Source organism: Rhododendron vialii, chromosome 10a (genome assembly GCF_030253575.1).
Source record: "Rhododendron vialii isolate Sample 1 chromosome 10a, ASM3025357v1".
Lineage (NCBI taxonomy): Eukaryota > Viridiplantae > Streptophyta > Magnoliopsida > Ericales > Ericaceae > Rhododendron > Rhododendron vialii.
Window position 1 is genome coordinate 31,920,729 of NC_080566.1, and position 19,524 is coordinate 31,940,252.

Consider the following 19,524-nt stretch of genomic DNA (forward strand, 5'->3'; position numbering starts at 1 on the left):
TGGAATATTTTTAAAAATAATTCGTTGGGAACATATTTTTTTTAAAGGCACTTTGGAAACAGGTTGAAAAATAAAAAGAGGGGGAGAGAAGGAAAGAAAGATAATGTTTTGTGTAATGATGGATGTATTTAATTGGAGATATTGGTGGTCTATTAAATTTGGTTATTGAGAAAAAAGTTATTAGTTTTAATTATTCAGAAGTCAAAATTTGATTATTAGCTAAGACTTGGTTATGCCAATATGAGTAATTTTTTGATCAAACATTACTTAAGCCCCATTCCGTTAAACGGCTTGGATTCTTATTTTTTAAATACTTATTTCTCGTTTTTCAATATATTCAAAAAATAAGTACTTATTTTGGAACGAAAATTTTAACAATCTTTTAATTTTGATTAGATCATTATCGATACATAATTTATTTTGCCACTCCACTTTTCAAAAACAATACTCCAAAACTTGTCCTTTAATGGTCAAAAAATACACGTCGAAGAAATTACTAAATACAGTTGTCAAATGAAGAACGGTGTTTGCCTTGCTCTTCCCAATCCCACTATTCTCTTCCGGGGTCTTCCCACTGCAAAGACTTATCGCTTCGTTCTCATCGGGGTCTCCTTCAAGGGAGGAGAGAGAGAGAGAGAGAGAGAGAGAGAGAGAGAGAGAGAGGAACTTTTATACACACACATATGGAGGTTGTTGGGGGATTTTAATATAGGAAAGAGAATTCAATATTAGGGTTCATGTGAAATGAAATGAACTTCATTTCTATCGAATTCATTTGAGAAAGCCTCACTGAATAATTATCTTATAATTCTGTCTCTCAATTTCTCTCTCTAGAAGTCAATGGGCGATCGCGCCGACCATGCCCCTCTCATCCCTCCTCCGATCACCGACCCCAACGAGATCGACCTCGAAGCCGGTCCGGGCGAACAAATTCAGTGCCGAATTTGCCTTGAAACTGATGGTAAAACTCGTTCGTACTCAGTCAATCTCTTTTAAGGTTTTGCAAATTGACATCTTTTCTTGAAATTCAGTTTTTTTTTTTAAGTTTCCGTTTTAGAAATGGATAGTTCATTTTCAAGTAGTAATTGATCGTCTGAAAATTAGCTGGTTCGTGGACGTAATGTCGTTATACTTTGGTAAGGGGTTTGGCCAAGTGGCATGAGACAGCAACGAAAGGCTTGCCCCAAGAGGTCGCGAGGTGGAATCTTACGAAAGACCAAAATTACCAATTTCCAAACCTTGGGGCGTTTGTCTGGTTGTTAACTTTAGAGCCATGGGATTAGTCGAGGTGCGCGCAAGCTAGCCTAGACACCCGGTTGTTAAAAAAAAAAAACTTGCTGAAGTTGGGATGTAATGTAGGTTATCACAATGTTGGGCTTAGCATTGGTTTTGCAGAGTAAAATAATTCTCAAGTTCTTTCAATACTTAGTGAAAGAAATTGAATGAGAGTCGAAATCGGTTTTAACTCTAAAAATTGCTATGTATGTGTAGTTAAGTAGTACTAAACAATGTTGGGTTTGCTTCATCTTTGCAATTTTGGTTATTATTATGACTAGTTGCTTAAATTTTGCAGTTCCAGAAAAATGGTTAAACCACTTTTAGGCTGATGTAATGGGTTTCACTTTTTTGCTTCAGGTAGGGATTTTATTGCTCCTTGCAAGTGTAAAGGAACGTCAAAGTATGTTCACAGGCAATGTCTGGATCATTGGCGAGCTGTGAGGGTATAATTGTCATCTCTCTTGCTTTTTTCTGCTACATAATGGCTATATCCTGTTGCATTGTTCTTCGTTTGGTTGTATTCTCTAGTGCATGTAAGTTGTCAGACGCAAAAAATTGTTGCTTGAAACTGGTTTAAGCCTTTCTTCGGGCAAATAAATAAAGATACACGCAAGTAGTGTAGACTCAGAGCCCTAGCCATGGTCATATATCATTTACTCTGTACTTACTATATTCCCTACAACATTCTGATATAAGTTCGTGTCCTGTCTTAAACATCATATGATTTCATTGTGATACTTGTCAATTTGTGGCAGCACTTGCTCTGTCGTAGTACATTTACATGTGCCACAAACAACAGGTTCACCAGTATTTTTTTGTGCATAACTAAATAAGATACATCATTTCACTACTATTGACGATAATATTGTAGAAGACAAAACCTTACAAGAATATGCATGTTAAATCTTTTTAAGCGTATGCATGGAGATTCCGTGGTGGAAGTTGTAATATCTATCCCTACATTGTCACCATCTGGAAAATCATCAATTTGCTAATGCCTTTTTGAAGTAAATTAGGCAATCCATCTTTTTGGTGTTGCAATCAAAGTGCTGACTTGGTCTTGTGAAGATGGTGTGAAAACCGTGCAGCTTTTTTCTTTACAACAGTCTACCATGCTTGCATTTCGCTTTTTGAAGCAATTTCAAATTATGAATTGGGAGATGGCATTCTTTGTTTTTCTTTTTTCTTTCTTTCGTTTTTTGAAACATGGGGGAGGGGGCATTCTGATTTTGATTATGGGCATTCTTAGTATTTAGTTGATTTTGATTGGTCTGAAGATATGTTGTGATACAATTCTCTTGGTGTTCTATTCTGCTGTTCGTGTTGTTTTTTTACTTTTTTAATTTTAATATGCTAGCAATATTGTTATCCATTGTCAGTCTCTGAATGACTTATTCAAGCAATCATGATATGTTCGGTATAGGTGCAATATGTTTCTTTTGTCTGATCATATATAGTCAGACAAGGGTGTTGTAACTTTAGCCTAATGGTTCCATTTTCTGCAGGAGGGTTTTGCATTTGCTCATTGCACAACCTGCAAGGCTCCTTATCATCTAAGAGTCCATGTTCTTGCTGATAGGAAATGGCGAACCTTGAAATTTCGATTCTTTGTGACTAGAGACATTTGTTTCATATTTGTCTCCGTTCAGCTTGTAGGTCGTTGGTCCTTTTAGTTGGATGTTCTTTCTCATTTTTTTCTCTTCTTGTCCATTGGAATACAAGAATGATATCTGATATTTATGTCTTCACATTCCTCGCATCAGGTGATTGCTTCTTTGGCATATCTGATGTATCTAATTGATGGCTACCGGAAGTTTTGGCTTCGTCTTGCATGGGGTTTTGATAGCGCTCTTAGTTTCTACTATATATGTGGTAAACCTCTGAACTCATTATTTACATTTTTTGTAAGAGAAGATGGTAACTGTAATCAGAACACAAAGTTTATTTTGTATTTTGCTTTCATTTAAAAAATGTAGCTGATTGACTATACCTCCACAATATGATTGGACATTTGTTAGCTTGAAAGGTGAACTGCTAAATGAAGTGTCGGATCTGTAAGGCATCTACTTTTGCACAAACACGAATTCCTTGATGCCTCATTTCTCAACTCTCTGGACTGAAAAGTCACCCAATGCATTGACATTCTACAGAAGCTTTGAAAAAGTAGTTTTATCATTTGTGACTCAAGGTTGGAACAGACTTGAATTATTAGATATTTCAGGTATAAAAATGGATTAGGTTTCATGGAAAGCTTAGGCTATCACCTGCATTGAAGGATAAGTAAAGTTAAACAGAAAGTAAAGTTTCTCATGCTGTAGACTCCGTGATGCCGCGGTACTGGATGGCTAACAAATTCGTTCAAGTTGCATCAGAATAACCACAATGAAACATGCGGTGGGCATGCGTTTACTAGTGTCAAAGTTGTAGCTTCTATTAAAAGTTCTAGATATCGCGCGATGAAGTTTGTCATCTGTTTGTGTTAGTAGTTTTTGTAATTTGTCAATGCTACACAGTTAATGCTAGCTGTTCTTATCATTGCTCTTACAGTCTTACCTTGTATTGCAGGGCATGACCGAATAGTTTCTTGTTTTAAATGAGTAATTCTGCTTATTTCCTTTTAGTGATTTTCTTTGGTTTCTGAACTTGTTCCTCACAAGGTTTAGTGTTACCTTGTGTGTGGCTGAATTATTTTGCATCAGAGGTTAACTTGGTTTATTAATACTATAAAGCAATGTTTCATAACCAAAATTGTGGAGCAAAAGAAAAATGATCTTATCGCCGAGTCAAATGAAGTTGAGACATGATGTTCAATGACATGCTCTCCTTGCCTCGATTGATCAACCCCGATCCCTCTGTCTAGGAGTTTCCGTTGGGCACATATTGATCCTGGATTTAACAGAAGTATCAGGCATTGAATATCAAAAAGTTGCAGAAACCAATGAATAATCTACAGTCGTATCGGCACACAGATTCTCCACCATGTTCCAATTATCATGTCAGCACGGATGCATGAACGACAGACGGAAAGTTGGAACAGACTAGTGCAATTATTACACCCAAATTTGAAGAAAAATAGCAAATATTGTTTGCATGGTTGACAGCTGACTTCCTACCTACGCAATGCTGGCCATATATCTGATGCGCATTATTGCTATTGGTGATTACAGGGGCACTGTTGTTTTTTGCTCTATTGGGGTTATCTGGTTGCTTCATAACTTGCTATGATCGAAGAGTGCGGAACGATCTGGCTCAGCCATGTAGAGAATTGTGTCTTTGTTGCTGTCATCCCGGGTATGCAAGTGTTGCATGTTTTTATGAACTGTTTGTCTTCCTTGTTAGGTTTGTTTGTCTTATTTTGTAGTATATCACCATGTGGTCATGCACAATAGTATTAAGAACGTGTGCTGCTACTATTGACATTCTCTCTCTTCACACTTGAGGGATATAAGCATCTTCCTCCACATGCTGTCTTTTTGTTATACTTTCCATTTTTTGCGATTTGTTTGCTGATTTAAGGTCTTTACTAATATTAACTCGTCATCTAAGCATCCAAGTGTTACAAGGGTTAGGATCATCAAGAGGTATTACTATCCATATTTTTGTTGAGTATGCAATATACTGATGGCCTTTGACTAGTTGGGGCCATCTCTTACTGATTTTGTAGATTGTTCAATTTTTGTTTTGCTGCCTTCTTGAGTTTTAAGAATTTCTTATTAGATCGTGAATACATTCTTAGGATTTCATATCTTTCGCATACCCTACCCTTAGATCTAGTGTACTAATTAGGAAGCCTTCCATTCCAGATGAATATACGTTCAGTTTTGACAAATCCCAACATTTTTCATCTCCCACAGTGAGGTCCATCTAATTATTGTCTCCTAATTCAAGTGATTTCATAACTTCCAATAACATGAAATTGAGGGAAATATAATCTGTCATTTCTAACCTGATGCCCTAAGTTGAGGCTTCAGTCAAAGCTGTGTCCTATTTTTTTTCATCATCAAGCAACCCAAGTGCAATACATGTATCTTTGATTGTTGGTATGTAGTGCCTTTGATAGTTCTGATTTCTTCATGGCACTTTGCTCCTTGGACCTTTGTAAGCAGCATACATGTACGGTAGTGTTTGCCAGATTTCAGATGTGCAAAAGCCAGCCTTCCAATCCACACAATTCGAATTTGGTTATTGCTTTGGTCTTCTAAGACCCATGACCTAGGAAACTTGTGATAGGTTAACAAATTGTCCTCTGGTGCTCTTTGTGTTTTAAACCACTTTGTGAAGGAATGCTAGGTAATTCTTAGAGTCTTTAACTGCAACAGATTGTTCACCTAGTAGATGGTATTGTTGCAGTTCAAGTGAGGGATGTTATTTTTGCAATTCAAACTAATTTTTTTTACAGGAAGCTTCAATTGCATAGACACATCTACAAGAATACAATCAAAATATTGTTCAACCTCGTCAGCCTCTTTGGAACAATGACATTTCCATCACTGTTAGGCCTTATGACATTGTCCTCAATTACAATAGTTGCACGATTGGGGATTTTGTTTACGCACTTGTTTAAGTATTTAATCACCCCTAGACCTCTCCATGACTCAGTACATCACATATTTTGCTGGTATATGGTAGTATTAAGTTGATCTTGCTCAATGGCTGCATAGCAATCACCAAATTGTTTGAACAAACTCCTACCCTGAAGAGGTGCCCCTTCTTCAATTCGAAACTGAAATCGAAAAGCATAGGATTCTCTCATTTGACACCCTCTTCTTGAGAGATGGTTGAGCCTGAAGTAGATCTTATAGACCTGCACCATCAATCCATCCCATAGAAAAGAGTAAGGCATATTGAAGTGGCACGTGGAAAGGACATGCTTCCTTATAATTCTCCATCTAACTGTCAAACAATGATGTCCTAACTTTCACCACTTTTAGGCCCATCACCTACAATCAATGCTGCCGCTTGAAAATTTGTGTACGCAGATCTTGCAGAAAACTTTCACGCAGGGATTGATAGATTTTGTTTTTTGGATTGGTGATTGAATTTAGCATTGCCTAGAAGCTTTCTAGCGTTGACATATGGATTCTTGTTGTGTCCTCATGATATCCACCTTATTATGAAGGCCGTTTCTTGGGCTTCGGTAGTAGCAAACCAATTTCATGAAAGTTCCGGTAATATGAAAGACATAAGGACCCCTATCATAGAAAATGATTTTTCCTCCCAATGATTTTATGTCCTTGTATTTTCCTTGATTCTTGTAATAGTAAATTGTTGTTGCAAAAATGCAAGGGCATCCTGCAGCATTGAGAACATCACTTGTTCACCTTGAGTCCTTGACAGCAAAGACTACACTCAGTCCATTTCTTGGACTCTATCACTTTTACCCCAAACAACATTATAGCTCCACAATGAGAGCATGTCACAGTTCTCTCACCAAAGCTCCAACATTCTGAAAAAAATTTCCTTCTAGAAAGTCAAGGGTGGTGCATGAAATCATTTAAGTTAAGTAATTGTCATCAATATTACTGGTGCTTTCACTGTTTTGTGTCTGACAGATGAAATCAATCTCAATTTAAATACGAGGGGTTACCACCGGTGTGTATTTTTGGTTGTTTCACAATTAGGATATGAGCCCTCAAATTCTTAATCTTTGACTTTGTCCAGCAGGAAATTATTTGAAACCTGCTAATTCACAGTAGGGGAATAAGCTATAGCTTTTCCTTGCTTTGAAGGTTCATAGGAACTTATGTCGTGCAGTCCACTTTGGTTACTCTTAGCTTTTAAGTTTTATCTGCTAGATCTCAATAACAGAAAGTGCAGAGAAGAAAAGTGTGAGAGGCTTTCAAAATTTTCAACATCTTGTGTTGGAATTGTGTATGACGGGAGACTGCTGCCCACGTGAAAGGAAAAGACACACTCAGTGTGAAAAATGGCCCTGTAAATTCTGTTTGCACTGGATGTGAGGTGGATTGATGTTTTTATGTGAGGTTGATGTGGCGCTGCCATCTACTGCTTTTTGACCATGTCTTAAAGATGCACACTATTAAGACCTTATAGATTTGCTTGTTAAGTCTGTTAAATTTTGACAGAGCATGATGCCTCATAGTAGCTTATGTGCTATCCTTGGTGAGCCAGGATAGGAATATATGTGATTTGTGCACACATGCTTGAATCTGATTGTGCTTCAATGTACTCCGGTATAAGGCCCTGGCCCACAATCTGCAGTAAGTGAATATGTATGATATAAAGCATTCGCTGAAGGCGCCAGAGGGGGTGCAATCTTTATGTAAGTAAAAGAGGAGGGAATGTAAAGGTTTTAACTGTACGGATGCTTTGCAGCAGAAAGGTAAATAACAACTATGAATTCAATTATTATCAGGTAGCTAAAAAATTGGGAAGGTTAAAAGAAGAATAAAAATGAAGAATGAAAAAAAGATTTGAAGGAATGATCCCTAAAGGTGCACTAGCCAGGTGGATTGGCATTTGGCACCTTGAATGCTGGTTCTGGTTGTAAGCTATGTCGCATGGACTCGGGTGTGGGTATAGGGTGTATATGTAATGGTATGACAGGTCAAACCTATAATTGGAGGATATGGAGATATGGATATACATACAGGTGCAAAGATACATTGAATAATTATTTAGTAATGTACTATTTCATATAAACCCAAGTTAAGAAGTTCTCCAATAGCCCATTTGTGTATAAAGTTTTGTTGGGGGGAAAATTTGCATAAGCCAATAAACGCTCCAAAGTCCAAACTCTTAAGTAAGTTGTCAACCCATTAACCCATTTTAGACTTCCTTTTACAGTTTTACTTGACTTAGCCCAAAAAATAACAAAATCATAGTAACGATAGGTGTGCACTACACGAGCTAACATAGTGCAGGTGGAAACATCATGTTCGGCTTTGAAATGGCCTTTTGAAATGCCGTGCTTGGCCATATCCTACGCCCACGCCCATGTCGTGCGGTGTTGTGTCAACACAGGTGCTTTTCCCAAAATAATGGATTCATGTAACATAGGTTGTAAGGATTTCCTTCAGCTCTTTAATTACATATCTAAAACATCTATGTTATGTTAGACAAATTATGGGATAATTCGAAACGTAGATGCTTGAAACAGTTCACAATCTGCTCTCGAAATATGTGTGTTTTATCGATTGGCATCTTAGATTTAGTGCACATGCCTTGGATTCGGGCACCAAGAGTGAGACATGTCGTTTTAAACCCACTTCGTTAGCTTCATAAATTCTGATGATTTAGATGTTGACGAATGACTGGTGCTAGTTTTGGTTATGTCATCTTTGCAGAATGTGTGCAGACTGCCATTTGCCGGGGACTCTTTGTATGTGGACTGACTGTACCACATGCTTTGAAAGTTGCGCAAGTGCAGCTGGTGAATGTGGTTGCTTCGGAGGTGCTGGTGAAGCTGGGCTGCCATTGCTGTTTGTTATGGCTCTGATCGTGCTCGGGTTGTTTACTGTAATTGGCATATTCTACAGTGTACTGGTGGCAACAATGGTTGGACAAAGGATTTGGCAGCGACATTATCACATACTCGCTAAAAGGATGCTAACAAAAGTGAGTTGGCTATCTTGTTCCCTCTTTTTATCTGTCATGAAAGCCTGCAACACTTAGATTGTCATCAATGATCATAGCACAAAAAGCAGACCTGAACTGATGATGGAATTTCTGGGTGCTATCACTGCTGGAAATTTTGTATTAGTCAAATGTATTTTCTATTGCTGAATTTCTTGACTAGCTCTTCACCCACTTTCTTCTTCCTTTGCCCTTGTAGTGCCCCCCACCCACCACCACCCACCCCCCCCCCCCCGGATGCTTGTACCTGATGCATCGTCACATCTACTTAAACTAAGAATAGTATTACTCTCGATACAATCGTTAGCACATAGAAACTCTAAAAACTAGGTACTAACCTAGTCACTGAGAACTCACCTATGCATTAACAAATCTTTCTCATCATTCGAGATCTGGATAATGTGAACTTACTTTGGCACTTTCCCCTTCTTGAAACAATAGTTGTGTTAGTTGAATGCTCCTCCATCTTGAACTTGAATGCAACAATCATCTTGTCTATTCTCATGCTTGTGCTTGGCTTGGTCACCGTCTTCTTAACATGCTCTCCAGCTTGTTTTCTTTTTCTACAAGCTCATGGTTGATCTTCATTATCCATTTTTTCTTGCTTCCAGAAACTTTATTTACTTATGTGTGGCTAAAAAATTTGCTTCATTCTTGTCCAACCTGTATCAATAACATAATTCTCTAGACAAATAAGTCTATGCGAGAGTTGAAGATTGGGAAATTTTCATAATTCTTCTACATAGTTGCAATTTCTTGTTTCTCAATTTCTTATTAAATTTATCTTCAACTTCTCCTTTTGCATCTTTTTCCTTCTTAATTTCGGTTTTCTCAAATTTCCTCTATACTCCATTCACATCTTTATTCTATTTTTCATTTTATTTATTTCACATTATTTTAAACAAATTTCTCATCATTTTCTATTTTCTGTCTAATTTCTCTTATTCACCAATTTTTTCTTCACAAAATATGTCTCTTTGAAATCCTGCTCACAAATGCTCAAGTTCTGAAGACTGCTTTACATGCTTTTGACAAATAAGATTTAGTTGTTGCCATGCTTCAAGGAATACATTTTTATGTGTCTGCTGGATTTGAACTCAGTATATGATAATAGGATATCTAGGGGCTCCATATTGTTAACTAAAAGCTCTTCTTCTTTTCTCTACACTGATGCTGTTATTTTTTTCCATAGAAGCAATACTTCCAAGTTTGAATTTTACAGATGGAAGACTGACTACTTGTGTTACATAGTTGTTAATATTTCGATGCATTCTGACTAGGATTATTTGACTAAAATTCTCGTATAATTTCCATTTGTATTCAATTTTATAATAATCGATGGCGATCTTTCAGAAATTATTTTTATTGCTTAATTAGGAATATGTTGTTGAGGATGTTGATGGAGAGATGACTGGATCTGATTGGTCTCCCCCACCTCTCCCACCTGAGCATGTTCAACAGCTGAAAACACTTGGCCTTCTATGAACCTAATGAAGAATCACAGTGACTGAGTGAATGCAGCATGTGGAGGTGGACTGGAGCTCTAATTAATCTTAGGTCAGTCTTTTTTGTGGCCTTTTGAATCGAATGCAATCTAGTCCAGAGGAAAATTGTTATATCTTATTCAGCAGCTGAGTTAAGAAATTCCCATATACATTTGATGATGTCCAGTTATGTGAATAAATCTGTGAATCGCACCTTTTGCCTTTGTCTGCCTGAGAAAACTGTAATATGGATAATCTGTTTAGATGGCGGGAAAAAGAGAGGACAATTTTCCATAGGAATGCCTTCTGTGCTGATGTTTTTTGGAAACTGTCTTTTGTTGCGTTGAAGTTGTGTTTGGATGCTGGATGTATGGAGTTTTTTTGTTGGTTTGTGCCTTCAGAGGGAAAAGAAAAGAAAGGGCATTTGCAAAACTTACAGCCGCCCATATGGGGCTTTGTCCGGCTTTGATTGCACCCTAGTGGACGGTGACATTGGTCCCTTGGATTAATTGTGTTCCATCGGGCTGAATGAGATGTGGAAGTCATGTAGGTTTCTGATGGCATTGCCTCATTATTTTCATCTATACGCGCGTCGTCCCCAGTAAAATGTTTGATGCCCCAGTAGGTGAAATTGGTGGCATTATAGTTTGGTGACAAGAAGTAGAGGGGTTTGAGTGACGTTTGGAAATAGTAGTCATGCATTGGTTCTAGACTACGAAATTTTTCGCCAATATGCCCTCGGTGAAGTTACAAGTCAAGTTATAGCTTAAACCCATATGAGGGAGCATTCACATATCCCAATTCGTGGCACTCGTGTTGTAGATGTCTAGGTCCTTGCTACTTAGAGCATCTCCAATTGCGGGCTATTTCATTGACCAAAGTAGTTTTCTAGCTCATAAAACGGTTGATCGTTGCGAGGATATGCCAATTGATGTTCAAGTCAGTCAGTTTTTCCCTCCCAAGTCTCCAGAAATCACTTGAAACAAGTCCCTGAAAATGAGAAACGCAGATTTTTCAACACAAACAAAATAGTGTGTACTGATCTCACCCTGCACTTTTCGGAGAACGTCCTGGCACCAGCGGATTTCAGGTGGACTTCTGCGAACAAAATCTAGTGTTTTATCCCAACTGCTTTTCATCCAAGCATTCTAAAACAGTGTAAGGAGATAGTCTGGACGATAATTGACCATTTAAAGACTACACCATTGGGAAGACACATACAGGCAAGATCGGATTCGGTTGTAGTAGGATTCTTCTAGACGTATCCGTGTATTTTCGTAAATTTAAAGTTGTGTTTTTTTGTCCCCAAGTAAGTGCACTGTTGTGCAAACACCTTACCAAGGTTTCGAGACCAACAGAATATTTTCACTAAGAGATCATAGCCTTGGTTGCAGAGGTTGGATAGTCTTGCTTCTTCTGCGTTTTTTGTTTCGAGGAACAGTCAAAAAACCAACATAGTGCTCACAATACTAAGTTTTGGAGAAGTTAGATCTGGTCAAACTGAAGTAACCAGTTATGTCGCCCCTGTGGGGCGTTTTGGAGAGAGAGCGGGGGGGGCGGGGGTGGTTGGGGTTGTGGGGACAATGCATTATTTCCCAATCTTCAACAGGTGCCTTAGCTCATTCCATCACACTTTTGTGGAATTAACCTATTGCCATCATTCAAAACACTTTTGTTTTGGTGCCACTAGCGTTTGAGCCCGTTTGATGCACAGGACAATATAATAATAAGTTCACATTGATGTGTTTCTGTTCCTCATGCATCATCAAAAAGGACTGGATAAAGTTACACGGATCTGTTGAGAAAACGCAAGAAGTCAATTTAACCATTTTTGAGAAGGACGAAAAAACATGTATTCAAATAACTTTCCACAAAACATAAAAATGCTCTTTCGATTCACTCTCGAATCCTTCAAATAGATAATTTGGACAAATACTCAGCACGAATTGAATAATCATGTCTATTGAAGGATTAGGCAAGAGGTTCACGGAATTGACTTCATCCCCTTTTCCACATAAACAAACCATCTTCTCAAAATTCTCTCAATTAAGCACAATGGAAGGATCCATGCTTCGTAATGTTCATCGAGCATACGAAACTCCCGAAAGACAGAAGAACAGAATTTCCTACTGCGAGAGGAAACGTGGGACATTTTTTTCAATTAGTGAAGTGGTAGTCATGTGGGTTCTTATGATATCTTGGATTCAAACTTAAGTGAGAGATAGTAACCCGTTAATAATAAAAAGAGGACGCGGGAAAATGTTAAGAGAAAAGGGAGGGGAAGTAGGGGCACGTTTTTAAGGAACACGTTCCACGTTGCATTTTGAAAATTAGGATTGGGGATTTAGAGGCCTGGGCAGCACAAACATTTTGTATAGAGTATTGATTAGTGATGAAACATATCGTACAACATATATATATATATATATCCTTCATAAGTGCATACAAAACGAAAATGCAACCCGCAAGGAAAGGGTTGAATGGAAATAGTGACCTTTTTTTATTATTTTTAATCAGCAAAAGTGACATTTTTTCAAGAAAACTTGACAAATGGTACATCAAGTAGGGAGAGGGAAAGGTTGGATGAAAAAACACCATATGGGACAAAGCCCAAAACACTTAGTGGGCCGAGCCCAAAACACCTAAACCAAGATTGACAAGAAGCCAACTAAGGCCAACACCAATTGGGTCAAGCCCATACACCTATTGAGTCAAGCTCAAGCTTAAGAAATCCAAAACCTAAGCCTAAACATCAGCCACCACCGCCCAAGAGCCGCCGTCCGCCGCGTCACAGCAGCCACCACCACCAGACACCACCGTCACCGTCACCGTCACCGCCACTGGTCATCAACCCAAATCTTGCAAATGGCCGGAGGCGCAACCCACCGTCACAACCACGCCAACAACAGCCGCAAAGACTCCACGATGCCATTGAGCTTAAACTGGTTACACCCAAGAGTGTTAACCAGCGGGAGACCTCGCCAACCACGCCACCTCCTACCGCTAGAACTCCACCTTGCTGTTAAGCCAAAACCGATTATACCCAAGAGTGGTAACCTGGTGGGAGAACGGCGAGACAGAGAGGAGACGAAGCCATAGAAGGGAACGACAATGGAGAAAAACGGAGAGAAGAAAATAGCCAATCTGCTAGGGAAAGGAGGGAAAAAAAAAAGGAGAGAGAGAGAGGACACGCCGCTCCCCTCCCCCTAGGTGAAAAAAACAATGAGGGAGGAGGGAGAGGGAGAGGGAGGAGGAAGAAGAGAAAAAACACTCAAACCTGAAATAGGGACCATTTAAGATTGATATCTATTTGACACAGGCATATAAAAAATGCAGTTGAGACTCGGAACTAAAACAAGCACATCATGAACTGTTCTGGTACATGTTAACCTCATCTTTCCAAAGTGATAACAATGTAGACATGCTTATAGCTTGGTATTGGAAGCTGAAACTGTACTTATTGGAAATCTCTATAAGCTCTATCAAGGAATTCCAGAGTGAAAAAAACTTTATCACAGGTGAGGGGCCCCAAAAAAAGCATCACTTAATTTTGAATAAGATCACCAATAATCTCTGCACGAACAAACCCCGTCTCAAAAACGGTGAAACCGGTTTACATCTCGGACTAGAATCTCTCTATTTGCAAACTTAGAAAGGAACTTTGTGACAGAATGACAGTCTTCACATAGCCTCAAGTTGGTGGTGATCCTAAAGGTCTCTCCTTTGCTGGTGTTAATCAGTCTGAAGCCAACTGTAATATGACCCAATATGATCTGTTCCTTCTCTTGTTCACCAAGATCATAGAGCACAACTTTAGTCGCTGGCACAAAACCCTTCTCCTTCATCTCCATCGATATTTCTAGCAAAAAAGCGTGGACCAGTTCAATTTGTGGACTGAGTTCCTCGACGGATGTGAATGAATATACCTTCCTTCTAATTTCAATCCAACGGCAACCTGAGACTTTCTGCAGTCCCTGGTCATCAAGCAACTTCTTCACCCTTTTTACCTCATCCCACATCTTAGCTTTTGCATAAATATCAGCTAGAAGTACATAATTCCCTACATTTGTGGGTTCAAGCTCAAAAAGCCTTTTGCTTGCTCTCTCTGCTAGCTGAACATTGCAATGTACCTGGCGTGCTCCAAGGAGAGAACCCCAAGCGTCCTTCCCTGGCTCAATTCGCATATCTTCTGTCACCTTAGCTGCTTCATCTAATCGATTGGCACGGCCAAGAATATCAACCATACAGGCATAGTGCTCCACACTGGGATAAATTCTATGTTCTTTAACCATGGACTGAAACAAAAACTTCCCCTCCTCAACAAGCCCCGCACGGCTACAAGCTCCAAGAACACTAATGAATTATATGGCACTAGGAGGGATTCCTGGGCCATGTCGTTAAAAGCCTTGATTGCTTTTGTTTCGAATCCATGAATCCCATAACTTGAAATCAAGGAATTCCAAGAAACAACATCTCTCTTATCCATCTGATCGAAAATGCTTTTGCCCCATTCCAGATTACCACATCTTGCATACATGGGTATTCATAACTGGCAAAATTGAATCAAGCCTTAATCTAAGTATGTACCCATGTATCAACTTACCTTGCTCCAAAGCAGCTAGTGCTGCGCAAACTTGGAGCACACTGACCATTGTCACAGAATTCGGAACTGAGGCCAGGGTCTCGAGCATCATCATCTGACGAAAAAGCTCCAATGCTTCAAAGGCCTTACCGGTTTTCGCATAACACGCGATCATAGCGCTCCACGAAACCACATTTTTCACTGGCATCTCATTGAACACGCAACTCGCATACCACACACACCCAAACCTTGCGTACACATCCACCAAAGTAGTCGTACCGTGGACGTGGGCCTCGTACCCGTGTTGCAACATATGGGCCTGAATCTCCTTCCCTCTCAACAACAACCAGCCCAATGTCTCTGAACCAATGCATGCCTTCAACACATAGGTGTATGTAAACCAAGGAATGCAATTCATCTCGCGGTAGCGGCTGAACACCTCTTTGCTCCAACCTGCCAGGGTAAGAGCCCTAAACAGCGCATTCCAAACATATACAGTTCTGTTATAAATTCTTTCAAACGCCTTGTGTACATGATCAATGGAGTCCAATCCAGCGTACATGTTGATAAGTTTAGTGGCCAAAAAGGTGTCCTGATCGAACCCTCCATCAACTCAAACTAAACATCGTAATAAGTTTAGTGGCCAAAAAGGGGTCCTGATCATATACAATTAAGCTCTAAACCATCAGAGTTTTTGCCCCAAATTAGTACAATAGTTAAATGCATAAAGAATAATTGTAATAACTCAAGAAAATATTAAAGGAAACAGAGAGCAAATGACCACGCAAGTAGTGAAAATTGGTGATATTGAATTGGAACTCCAACAAAATTGTCCAAGTTAGAAAGAACCAAGGACATCTTTCACCTTTCTCTAGAACTTACTAATTTTTCATACCAAGCATAAATAACCCACTGCCACAGACAAATCTAGTGACACACTCTCGATTCTGCACATGCTTCATGTTACATACAAATAATAGCACTATCTGAATTCTTCCTCCTCCCATTACCATGTAAATCTGCCCAACAATGGCAGAACAATCCTTGAGAGTCATACTCGCACATGAAAATGGAGCACACGTGTTTTCTTGGGAAGGAGGAATTTTAAGGAAACACAAAATAGTTCACACTTTGAAACAGTCTGATTTCTTAAAAGCAAATTGAGCTATTAAGCAGCAGCGCTTGGATCACTGATCACACCCAAGAAGTCGTCCTTTATTGTACCAATGCAGAACTGAAAAGGAAAAAAAGAAAGAAAAAAAAAAACTATACACATCAAATGACGAACAACTATCCCAAAAAGAAATAGAAGAAGAGATAATCAACATCCCTGCATACATAACACCAGACTGAAAAAACAATGCAGATTGAGATATAAGTATAGACACAACCATTAGTAGATGCGCTAAAGGTTCAAAACACATTCGCGAAACCTCTGAAGTCCTCATAATGGTTCCAAATCTAGAGCTATGCCATATGCTACTCACTCTTGAACAGGATTTCTTTTTTTCCACCTCTTAAAAACCCTGACCAGAACCACCTTTATGGCTTGGTACTATTGAAAGATTCTGGCCCATCTGGATTTGGTTTATAGAACACTTGTATTTTCTACAATCAATTACAACGTCTAACTACTTTGAGGTAAATTCCACATAGAAAAGAATAAACAGCCATACTAATTCAATATTACAATATCAGTAATATGTGAGCATCCATAAGATGTTTTTCATGTGCTTTTTTCCCCCTCCAAAAACACTTGCATCTGTAAGGTTTTTTCTTTTCTTTTTCTTTTTTTTTTTTTTTTTTTTTTGTGGGGGGGGGTGGTGTTTGTAAACAAAAATCCACTATCTACCTTGAACTTCAAGTCACAAAATGCAAGAAAATTTACTGAACCAATTTGCTGATCAAAATGTATGTTTCAATTTGGTGCCACAACGAAGAGTCACAGAATGTAGAATATTATAGAAAGAGAGAGAAAAATGAGTACATACAATCTCTGTAGCATCCACCCGAGTGCCAATAATCTTTAGCCGTACTTCACTTTCCTTTTCAATCTTGACCTGCATAAGGACTGTAGTGAACAATTTCCCCAGCATAGTCAATAAATTCAGAAATTCATTCTCCCCTGAATCCAAGTACAAAAACCTATACGTACTGATCTATCTGAAGTTGTGTAGTTAGGCATATCTCCAGATTGGAACTCCATATCATCGGGTATCAACTGAAAACAATAGACGATGACATAAAGGTATGCATAAACAGATAAGTTAAATACATGCTCACAAAGATACAAATGTAACCATTGGACTTTTTTATGGCTTCAGAAAAATTTCCTGAAGGCAGCGGTAAAGATTCTTAAAGATAACTGAAGCAAAATGATAATTCCTCATGCTTTATAATGTAGCCTATACTGTATGGTTCTTTATCATGCACCATTGTGTTGGTAGGGGGGAAAAAATGCTTCTCTACAGTTCTTTTACCATTCCTCTTTCTAAGTTTTCCTCCTTCATGGAGGATTACTGCGTTTTGGAAGGTTCTCCTTCCCTATGCAGCACAGATACTCTATTTTGGCCTCCGTATCACGTATCGTATCAGTATCGGATACGATACTCTCGGATAAGCTCTGGATACATATCCGATATGTTTTTTTTAAAGTATCCTGCATTTAGAATTATTTTTTTGGTATCTTGATACGTTTCGGAAATGCGCAGATACGTGTTGGATACGCTCGGATACGTTTTGGATACGCACGAGGGTAAATATGTTATTACTTAAAATATATGGGTTAAAATTGCAATTAAGACTATATTTTTCTTTTTCCCCCACCAATCGATACCACAAACATACTGACGATATAACCCCTCCCCCCCCCCCCCCCCCCCCCCCCCCCCCCCTCTCTTTCTCGCGTGTGCACGTTCGCGCTCTCTCGGCATGTGAACGGTGAACTTGTATTTTAGGAATTAAAAATTATATATATAAGAAATTTTTTATTTACTTTTATATTCAATGTATCCTCCAATGTATTGTATCTTTCTTTTTGGAAAAATCACGTATCCGTATATTCGTATCGTATCGAATCCGTATCCGTGCTTCTTAGCTCCTTCCTTGTACTCCATTTCGTTTGCTTGCAACAAAACTCTCAGTTGCCAAAAAGAAAAAAAACACTTCTTTCCACCTACTGAATATTCACAAGCAATAGGGATAAAATTCAACCTATAAAGTTAAAACAAAACTGCAAACACACATTGGAGCAGACAAAATATTTAAGCCAATGACAAACCCACATGATTTGACACAAAAATTTGAACTGGCCCTGCTTCAGCGAAAAATCCCATCTGCGAAAACCAAAAGACAAAATCATACTTCACATTATCATACATGGGTGTGTACATGGAAACCAACAATGCAAACTCCAACAATGTATTATACTCACCCTAATGCCACAAGAAGCAACAATTCTATCTCTGTAATCCTATATCATAGAAACACCATGCTCATGTTTGATTGGTGGGATTAGATACGGGACTGAATTAAAATGTTGTTGGACCGTATTAGATGTTCGAATCCCCCAGTGGTGGAGGGATCCTATATTCATTGGACGCCAAACAAGAGATTTCCAATATTCAGGATTAGAGCTGCAAACGAATCGAGCTGCTTGCGAGCAGCTTGTCACTCAGCTCGTTAAGGCTCGGCTTGGCTCGTTTAGTAATCAAGCCAAGCTTGAGTTTTAGCTCTTTTAGTAAACGAACGGAGCACAACACTCAAGCTCGGCTCGGCACGCAAAAGCTCCGCTTGTTTAAAGAGGCTTGTTTAAAGAGGCTTGTTTAAGAGGCTTGTTCAGTTAACCTGAAAACGAGCCAAGCTTGAGCTCAAGTTTTCTGGCTCGAACACTATAAAACTCGGCTCAGCTTGGCTCAGTTCGGTTGCACCCCTATTGGGATGTGGTATTGATAATCCCGTATTAGGTCTGATGTTATTACTCATTCTACATTATTACACCCACCAATCCAAGGACCAAGGGGGCCTCCATGTATTGCCAAAGAAAGAATGTACAATATGTTGTACTAAGTCAATATAAAGCAATAAAACATGAAGCATACCTTATTAACCATGGTAACAACAGCTTCTAAGATCTCTCCTTTGAATGGTCGGAAGACAACGCACTGGTACTTCACAGGGAAGGTAACGAACCCGGTGCCGTCTCGAATTAGCCCTTTCCCGACGCTCTCGATACCAGTAATCGCCACCACGAACCCGTGTCGGCCACTGAAAAAAGAAACAATTGCGAAATCGGTTACCTTTAGTGTATTTAGTCGATCATCTGGGGAAACGCAGGAGAAAAACCCTAATCAAGACTCGTCGCCGTTTGTTGGGAAAGCAAACCTGCAAGTGCCTTCAACGTCTTTCATGAGCTTGGCGATGAGCTTTTCTCGGAGGTCGCGGCCGAAGTGGCGGGGGTGGAGCTGCATGTTTCGCTCCAAAACTATGTGGAAAAACATGGCTTCCGAAATCGCCGACGACGACCAGCGGTGCTGTTGGAGAGAGAGAGAGTCAGAAAGAGGGAAATTTTTCGGTGCCGGGTGG

General features: G+C 39.2%; 2 protein-coding genes and 1 pseudogene across 5 annotated transcripts; 1 reads left to right on the top strand and 2 right to left on the bottom strand.

The window, feature by feature from the left end:
• Positions 1–522: 522 nt before the first annotated feature.
• LOC131302424 (uncharacterized) lies at positions 523–10,686 on the top strand. The gene is made up of 7 exons (XM_058329074.1): positions 523–961; positions 1,636–1,721; positions 2,784–2,930; positions 3,042–3,150; positions 4,446–4,569; positions 8,586–8,856; positions 10,252–10,686. Exons 1-7 carry the CDS (start codon positions 841–843, stop codon positions 10,357–10,359), a joined length of 966 nt encoding a protein of 321 aa, XP_058185057.1. The 5' UTR covers positions 523–840; the 3' UTR covers positions 10,360–10,686.
• A 3,232-nt stretch (positions 10,687–13,918) lies between these two features.
• Positions 13,919–15,995, bottom strand: LOC131303126 (pentatricopeptide repeat-containing protein CRR2, chloroplastic-like; annotated as a pseudogene).
• LOC131302425 (DNA-directed RNA polymerase II subunit RPB7) lies at positions 15,257–19,524 on the bottom strand. 4 transcript variants are annotated; one of them, XM_058329078.1, is made up of 6 exons: positions 19,324–19,524; positions 19,041–19,206; positions 18,225–18,275; positions 17,096–17,161; positions 16,932–17,011; positions 15,257–15,393 (listed from the first exon to the last, which is right to left on the bottom strand). In XM_058329078.1, the coding sequence occupies exons 1-5, from the start codon at positions 19,437–19,439 to the stop codon at positions 16,967–16,969; spliced, it is 444 nt and encodes a 147-aa protein (XP_058185061.1). In that variant the 5' UTR covers positions 19,440–19,524; the 3' UTR covers positions 15,257–15,393; positions 16,932–16,966. The 4 variants fall into 4 exon arrangements, with proteins under 4 accessions (XP_058185061.1, XP_058185058.1, XP_058185059.1 ...); XM_058329075.1 differs by lacking the exon at positions 15,257–15,393 and adding an exon at positions 15,730–16,174 and having other exon boundaries at positions 16,932–17,000; XM_058329077.1 differs by lacking the exon at positions 15,257–15,393 and adding an exon at positions 16,113–16,174.

Coding starts and splice junctions, on each gene's coding strand:
- LOC131302424 (XM_058329074.1), top strand. CDS start 841: ATGGGCGATCGCGCCGACCATGCCCCTCTCATCCCTCCTCCGATCACC. Junction 1,722..2,783: donor ATCATTGGCGAGCTGTGAGG/GTATAATTGTCA, acceptor CATTTTCTGCAG/GAGGGTTTTGCATTTGCTCA. Junction 8,857..10,251: donor CTAAAAGGATGCTAACAAAA/GTGAGTTGGCTA, acceptor TTGCTTAATTAG/GAATATGTTGTTGAGGATGT.
- LOC131302425 (XM_058329075.1), bottom strand. CDS start 19,439: ATGTTTTTCCACATAGTTTTGGAGCGAAACATGCAGCTCCACCCCCGC. Junction 17,162..18,224: donor AAATTTTTGTGTCAAATCAT/GTGGGTTTGTCA, acceptor TATTGTTTTCAG/TTGATACCCGATGATATGGA. Junction 17,001..17,095: donor ACACAACTTCAGATAGATCA/GTACGTATAGGT, acceptor GTCCTTATGCAG/GTCAAGATTGAAAAGGAAAG.